General features: G+C 51.2%; 1 protein-coding gene across 1 annotated transcript in view; it reads left to right on the top strand.

Annotated features, from left to right (window-relative positions):
• Nucleotides 1-6,780, top strand: part of LOC111154165 (EFR3 homolog B) — an 88,153-nt gene extending 81,373 nt beyond the window's left edge. Inside the window, exons 21-23 of the mRNA XM_022513594.1 lie at nucleotides 1,186-1,292; nucleotides 2,564-2,613; nucleotides 3,025-6,780. Of these exons, the coding sequence (XP_022369302.1) occupies nucleotides 1,186-1,292; nucleotides 2,564-2,613; nucleotides 3,025-3,130 (263 nt within the window). The 3' untranslated portion in view covers nucleotides 3,131-6,780. The remainder of the gene's footprint in view (nucleotides 1-1,185; nucleotides 1,293-2,563; nucleotides 2,614-3,024) is intronic.
• The last annotated feature ends 1,424 nt before the right edge of the window (nucleotides 6,781-8,204 follow it).

Raw genomic sequence — 8,204 nt, 5'->3', positions numbered from 1 at the left:
CCTGCATCTCCTGCATCTCCTGCATCTCCTGCATCTCCTGCATCTCCTGCATCTCCTGCATCTCCTCAGTCTGGCAACACTTCTTCGACAACAGCGAGATGCCCTTAAAAGCAATGACCTGAGGGTTACAGCCAGTTAGGCAAAAAGCAATTTTGTGTAAATACTTAGACCATTTTTTTGGTGGATTATAATACAAAAGAACAAGTTGACCAGTGAAAGATAGGAAGAACAAATCAGATTCATAGTTACTGGCAACAGACTGTAAAATGCCGTAGTACCTCCCTTGTCTGGGTGAGTGGGTAGTGAAGTATTCTGAATAAGAGAATTTTTCTGATAACTGATGATAAATTATATTTTCAGATGCCAGACCGTTTTCATTTGGGTTGTCCCTGGTAGTATTCCTTCTGAAGGCGCGGTCTGCTCAGCCTTCTTCAAGCATGGACATATCGAACCACCACCCACTTCTTTATTTTTGCTGACTCATTTTGGAAACTAAAAGGAATGTGTAGAAGTCTTAAATTGGACAGCCTCGGACTGCTGGGCCCTAGGGGCCGAGCTCTTGTCTTGGCTCTTGGGATCCATCTGGCTTTGCCACTGTTGGTGTCCCTTTCCAATCAGTGCCAGAGTACTTCCCGTTCCTGACACTTCTTTGAGAGTCTTAGTGGTGATGCAGTTTTAAAATCTTTAAGAGGGCCACCTGGGTGGCTCAGTGGGTTAAAGTCTCTACCTTCAGCTCGGGTCATGATCCCAGGGTCCTGGGATCGAGCCCCACATCAGGCTCTCTGCTCAGCGGGGAGCCTGCTTCCCCCTCTCTCTCTCTGCCTGACTCTCTGCCTACTGATGATCTCTGTCTGTCAAATAAATAAATAAAAATATTTTTAAAAATAATAATAAATAAATAATAAAATAAAATCTTTAACAGCTTTAAAAGCCCAGCTGAAGGGTCCCCTTCACGGGTTCTCGGGTTCTTTCATGAGGAAAGGGGCAGAGCCTCAGGCCCAATCTAGCCCAAGATCTAGCCATCGTGGGCCCAAGTAATGGCACCCCACCCTCTGTGCGCTGTTCATCAGCGGAGGGCAGGGCCCCAAACGCAGTCACGGACACGCTCCCCTGGAGGGGTCTTGGCCGTCTTCTCCAGCCCCTGCCCCCAGGACCTCGGGGCTGACCCAGCTCTCTGTGCCACAGTGGACAGCGTAGCAGTCGAGGAGCAGGAACGTGAACGGCGGCGACAGGTGGTAGAGAAGTTCCAGAAGGCACCCTTTGAGGAGATCGCGGCACACTGCGGGGCCAGGGTGAGTGAGCCGTCACAGGGCCGATTCCTTGGGGACCCAAGCAGGGCTGAGTGTCTAGGAGGTCTTGGCACTTTTGACACCCAGACATTAGGGCTTAGATCCCACCAATGCCCCGGCGTTGCATCGTTTCCCCAAGAACCCAGAGGCTGGGTGATTAGCCATACACTCCTTGAGATCTCGTAATTTCTCTCTGAAGAGGAAGTCCTGCCCTCGGGAGCTCCTGCATCAGCCGGACAGACTGTAATATTTACAACAGCAAGTCTGCAGCTCACACTTAGGCACACGCCAGAACATCTTCCATTTATTAGCTGATGTCTGTCACCTCTGCGAGGGCTGTGCGGTCCCGCGCATCTCATTACGGGTGGATGGGGAATGAGCCCCGCTGTTTGCAACAGGGTCCCACTTCCAGCCAGGGACTACCCAGTAAGGGGTACGGAACAGCCTGGCCCTGGAAAAGAGATTTGAAAGAGAAGGTGGCAAATAAGTAAAGAGAAGGACTCGTGTCTATGCCTTTCTTGAAATTGATTAGGCTTTGTTAGTCACAATGGCCATCTTAGGAACAATGCAACACAATTATAAACATCCCAAATTGCAAATAACTTCTATTTTATTGTGATTTTTTTTCCTCTCAGTAGAAATATGTGTTATTTTCTTTTCTATTATGTAAGACGTATTATCTATATTTCTATATATCATAATGTATAATAACAATATAATAAGATGAGTAAATACCTATAGATTTTTCTGGGCCTATGTGATCCTCACCTGTTCCATCTCTAGAGGTGCACCCTGCTCATTTCATGAGCTCAGAGCTGAGGGGCCCATTTCTGAAGCAGACACAGTCTCACTCTCTATGTACATGGGCTTTGTTAGAGCCAGAAGGGACCAGCGAGAGCCTCTCCCTAACCCACCAGTTTAGCACAACTGCCTCTTGGCAGTTGAGGGACACCTCAAACCAGCTGTGAGCCTCCTGACTATATATGCCCAGCAGGGCCCTACGACCCACTTGGAGGAACTAAAGGCCCTTTACGAGCTGTCTACTGAGGCCCTCCTGGGGGTCCCGGCCTCTGTGCCATCCCCAGCCCGCCTTCCTGGGTGGCCCTACCTGATCTGAACCCATAGCCAGGATCCAGAGATAAATGCCAGAAATAAGCTCACACCCGTTCCCCTCCTAAGACTGCAACCGGCCCCCATCTCCACGGGTTCTCTGGACAGCGGGGGCTCCTGAGAGCGGGGAAGCCCCCGGCTGATTTCCCTCTGTTCGTGTCTAGGCATCACTGCTGCAGAGCAAACTCAATCAGATCTTTGAAATCACCATCCGGTAAGTGGCAGCCCTGGGCAGGGACCCCGCCCCCCACCCAGTCCTCCTCTCTCACCTGTCTCCAGGCATCCCTGCCTCCAGGGCTTCATGAAGCCACCAGCTCTCCCAGGTAAGGAAAGCAAGACTAGAGGGAGAAAAAGATAGCTCAGTGAAGCCCAGAAAAGAGCCAGGGGTCCTAAGTTCCCAGGCTGGTATTTTCTAAAGCAACAGTGTTACTGTAGAGCCTGCAGTGAAGCTACACTTCAAGTGAAATCTAGAAGATTCTAGAACTTGCAACCCAGGAACCCATGGAGTGACAGTCTCTGGTCCCTGTTCAAAGAAAAACCCAAATCAGCTACTCCTTTTGGTTGCATGGGGTGGGACCCGAGAGCCCCCTTCTCACGCTTTTCTCCCTCGTGTGCTTCTGCCCAGGCCCCCCCCAAGCCCATCAGGCACCATCACCGCAGCCTATGGCCAGCCTCAAAACCACTCCATCCCGGTCTACGAGATGAAGTTTCCCGATCTGTGCGTATACTGAATCCAGAAGACAGAGCTCCTCGTACTGAATCCAGAAGACAGAGCTCCTCGGCGGGGTGGGGTCTGAGGGAGGGGCTAGCCCTCACAACCCACCCCTGTGGCCTGGAAATGGAACTGAGATGTCAGAGAAAAAGCAGCTTGGTTGGCAGCACCTCCCCAGCTAAGCAAGGGGGAGCCTTGGGCCCCCTCTCAGCCCTCCCACTTCCTCTTCGTCTTCCCTGAAGGAGATCAGCCTCTGGAGCCAATAAGCATCTCACCTGCCCTTTGTCTCCTCCTTTGTGTCCACCAAGAACTGAGAACCATGGGAGGGCTGGGTGTACTCTCCAGAGGGAGACAGGGGTCCTGAGAATCTCCTGCTTGCTGTAGGTCGGGAAGGGCTTTCATGGGGGTGGGTCTGGGGGGCACAGCTGCCAATCCCCCAGGAGAGAACTAGACAGAGACATGGACAATAGTCAGGAGGATGCAGGGCGAGCTCCCAGCTGCTCTGGGAAAGCAGTGGTGTGCAAGGCTGGGAGGCGGCTGCTGTCTTCCAGAGCAGTCTCCCTCTGCCTGGAGGCCTCCAGCCTCTCCCCCTTTCCACTCTCCTGCTTGCCCTGCCGGTTGTGTCCTTGTGATTCTTTCTATTATTAATTCATGTCAAGCCCTTCCAACAGGAACTGCAGTCGAGATACCATGCACAGCAAGAAAGGATAAAAATCCAGGGTGGGTAGCTTGGGCCATAGAGGGGGCTGGCTCTCCCCGGGCTAGGCCTGCCCCTGTGGAGGAGCAGCAGGCAGAAGTGGGCAAGGCCACATCCCCTGTTGCATCCTCTCACCTCCCTCACTGAGAGGGAGCTTGCTGGGTCCTCCCACAGTTCTCTTCTTCTGGATGTTTCTCTTAAGTTGAGTTTTCTCTCTGATGCCTTTCTTCCTGAGGATCCTAGCATGTTTCTACAGCCTCTGAGTTGAGGGAGGGCAGAATAAGGTAATGGTTCAAGAAAATCTGGTTCTATGTGTCTCAAAAGGAAAAGGAATTGTGAGGGCCTCCGGGCCTGCCCACTTCACTTCCTGTGGAAGAGGCTCCCGGCCTGACTTGGGAGGGGGCAGGGGAGGGGCTTATGAAGATAGCATTTCTCATCTCAAGGATGTCAGAGTCAACCTTTTGGATGTTTCATTCAAGGAAAGAAGGCTCTGGCATCCAATATTGGAATGATCTCTTCACTCTTTGGGCAAAGTCAGGACATCAACGCCAACTGGCAAACTTGAGGCTTGGGGAGAAGCAATGAGGACCCCTTTGGGTTCTGGCTTTCCATCTTTGCTGAGCGCCCTGCCTATCTATGTGCAGAGGCAGAGCTAGAAGGCCTTTCGCTGTGTTCTCTCTGCTCCCCTCACCCATCCCCCCTCCGGGAGCCTTTGTCCCTCCGGAGCCTCCTGGGTCTCCTCCCATGGCAGCACCCTATGGTCCCAAATAGCCCCTCTCTTGTCTCCCAGGAAAACTTCCCATCACTTTTCTGAGCTGATGGAACTCGCAGGAAGGTGTAAATGGTCAAATGATTCCTCCCTGGAGAATTTGCTTTTTAAAAAGAGGGAGAATGAGATTTCTTGACCCAAAGGAATCCCTTTTTAGGGTACAATTTTAGGCCGTGTGGTGAAGGGCCAGAAGCAGGATGTTTCTGCTAAGGGGAGGGGGCTTCATGGGACACCCTCTGGTCACAGCCGTGCCCACAGCCCTGCACAGACACACAGTGAAAGCCTGGGTATGAGGGTAAATAGATGTATTTTCCCAGAACTGGGAAAACCTTAACATGTGCATTTTCCCATTACGTGTGCAATAACTACTTTGAATAGGGTGGCTATCTGACACTCTCCTGTAGTTTCCACTCAGGTCGGTGCCTCCGTGCTAAGGGCCTGTGGCTTCTGGATGACCTGCATGATTACGAGGCCCAAGGATCTCGGCTTCTGCTCCCCACCCCTCCCCCACCTGTGGCTTTTGGCTCTGGCTCTTAACTAATGCTCAGCCCAAATTTATAAAGCATGAACTTTGACTTCTCTTTACCTTACTGTCTCTTTATTAAGAAACAAAATTTAAAATAAAATATGAAGGCAAATGACCTTTGGAAGAAACTTTAAAGAAACTCTCAATCTTGAGCCACAAACGGGTCTTTCCTTACCAGATCTTTCCATCTGTATCCCCTGCTTGGCTTTGATGAGAAACCCTATTTCTTTCTTGTGTCCACTTGACTTTGGGGGTTAATTCATGGCAGCCTGGCCCTGGGACTGGGATGTCGTGGTGCTGGAGCCTCTTTCTAGACCCAGCACCAGAACCAGAGATCTGTAGGCCCACCCGGATGCCCCTCCCTCTTCCGCCCTGGGAATGGAGTGAAGATGCAGGTGCACGGTTACCATTCTTCTTCCTACACTCACCCCTGCCTCTGTCCACAGCAGCTCTTTCCTTACCTCACCAGAGCTTAGCAAAGATGCGCCTCTTTGGGGGGAACTAGCCATTTCTTGAGGGCCCTCTTCTCAGTTTCAATTTAGAAACTTACATTCGGTAGAATACTGGATTGCCAGCACAGGAAGTAGGACCTGGATCCTAGCCAGATACGCCTCAGAGTCAGAAACCATAATGTGACTTATCTCGAACGATTACTCCGTAAACTGCGGAGTGTCCTTCACACCCACACTCCCCTCCCGTGAGCCCAGGGAGAGGGGCAAAGCAGACTGTGATGGGCACCCAGGCCTTGGGCTTAAAGTCACTGCTTACTGCCTTCCAAGCCCTCTGGCGTCCGCCTGCCCTGTGTCATGTGACTGACACTGCATCCTGCCTCTCTGTCTGGCTTGAGCCAAGAAGCCCATCCAAAGCGGCGGCTTCTGGGAGCCACAGAGGACTCTTGCTTTGAGGCCAAGGCGCAGGGCTGGTTACCACTCTGTTCACATCACTTAAGGCGTGAATGTATTTGAGACTTTAGAGGTCCTGTTAATTTGGTTGAATCATGTAAGTGGGTAAGAAGCAGCTCAACAGACAGTCCCCTTAGGATCCTGGAGGCTCCTTGTTTTCCTTTCAGTAGGGTCCCTGGTGCCCTGTGCCCGTTCCCATTTTCCTCTCTCTGAAAAGCAGAGATAAGTGGTTCTTTGACTCCTAAATGCCTCCTCACCAGAGGAGGAACCCAAGGAAGTGAGAAGAATTAGAAAAGTGTTCCCTCAGATGCTGTCCTCTGTCCAGCCTCTCCCACAAATAGACGGATGGGCAGTGAAAAGTGGGCGGGGACCACCCACAGTGCTGGATGGAGAAGTACGAGGACCATACACACGCTGCCCTTTGCCCTGGGTGGCCTGGGTCCCAGAGAACATGTTTCAGTTGGCCTAAGAATCACAGCAGCTTGGGGTACCTTGAAACAGCTCAAAGCCAGACCTTAGGGCTTCTCTGGGGGCCCCTGGGGCATGATAGCTTCCAGTTGCTGTTACAGGGTCCTCAGGCCTTCTGACCTGGTCACACGGAGGGTCACCGGGAAGTGAGGCTGTTTCTTCCAATCCTTTTCTGTGACCATAAAATGGCAACTGGCCTGTGGGGATCTCTGGGGAAGGAGAAGGCCTGCGTGTAAGGCCGAGTATTAAGTTTAAAGGAAGATAGGAAAGGGGCGCCTGGGTGTCTCAGTCGTTAAGCATCTGCTTTTGGCTCAGGTCATGACCCCAGGGTTCTGGGATCGAGCCCCGCATTGGGCTCCCCACTCATTGGAAACCCTGCTTCTCCCTCTCCCACTCCCCCTGCTTGTATTCCCTCTCTCTGTCTCTCTCTCTCTGTCAAATAAGATCTTTAAAAATAAAAAATAAAGGTAGACAGGGAGGACAGCTCACGGGAGCAGATCATGCCTGCTTTCCCTAACCCACAGACCCTGGCAGGCAGATCCTGCTGACATGGTATCTTATGGTGTCTGAGGAGGTTTAGGGTCCTGTGCTGCTGCTCCATCCCCTAGAAATCTTCTGGTTAAAGTGACCCTACGTCTGAAGATTGCGGCAGGATGGTTATGGTGGGCCTGGCCAGCTGAGGGGGTGGGGAGGAGACACGGACTGTGGATGGGGCTCAGTGGCCCACTGGGGACAGAGGGCAGTTTTCTGGGCTCTCCTTTAGCACGGCCAGGTTGACCTGGTCTTTTCTCCTTCAGGGGACCTTGGGGCCTCAGGCCATCCCCTTCCCCTTCTGAGTTCTTCCTCCGTGACCGTCGGTTCTGGCCTGTGGAGTGCAGAGCTGGAAATCCACAATACTACAGCATTACACGTACATCACGACGTGTCTGTGTCCACTTAGACCCTCCTAACCTGGCTGAGAGTGTGTGTGCCCACGTGCATACACGTGTGTGCAACGTAGTTGATAGTTGACAATATATGTATGTAACAGCTGACGTATTTATGTGGGAGCACAGAATTAGTGCCTGTGGCAGTTTTCTGTATTTTAAACTCATTGAGTCAAATTAGTTTTATTTCAAGGAAGGGGAAAGAGGGTGGGGGTAAGGGAGGATTGTACGAAGAAGGACTCTTTAGCGAGATTATTCTCTAGGACTATTAGTCATGATTTCCCAATGAGTCTTCATGATGCCCTTTTCAAATAAATGTTAATGTCACCACATGGTTGTGTATTTGGTTTCTTTAAAGTACATGGTTTGGGGGGGATGCAAACAGGATCTGAAAATACCGACATTAACTACTGCCATTTAGCCGCCTCCACCTACTGTTACTTTATGCACCTAAAAAGGAAGGAGAGTAGGGGGAAAGATGCTGCCCAGATGTAAACACCAGGCTTGGGATTCCCAGCAGGGGAGCATTCTGATGGGAGAGCCTAGGCCATTTCTTCTTCACAGCAACTAGACTCTAGCCCCATTATATAAACCACCATAGGGGAGATTTTAGGCTTAAGAGTAGAGCTTTCCAATTCCCTTTACAGAGGATTGCTCAGGGTATTAGGAACTCCTAGAGCAGGAAAATATGGGGATCTCTGTGCACGTGCCATACACAAATGTTTCCCAGCGGGATTTGATCTGTACCATCCACTGCTATGTCTAATGTAATTGACATTTATGTGTGGATCTCTGTGTGCATGTG

The sequence above is a fragment of the Enhydra lutris genome, unplaced genomic scaffold, assembly GCF_002288905.1.
Source record: "Enhydra lutris kenyoni isolate GAN:26980312 unplaced genomic scaffold, ASM228890v2 scaffoldscaffold35, whole genome shotgun sequence".
NCBI classification, from domain to species: domain Eukaryota; kingdom Metazoa; phylum Chordata; class Mammalia; order Carnivora; family Mustelidae; genus Enhydra; species Enhydra lutris.
The sequence above is the reverse complement of the archived record's forward strand: the minus strand, read 5'-3'. Positions and strand labels throughout refer to the sequence as shown.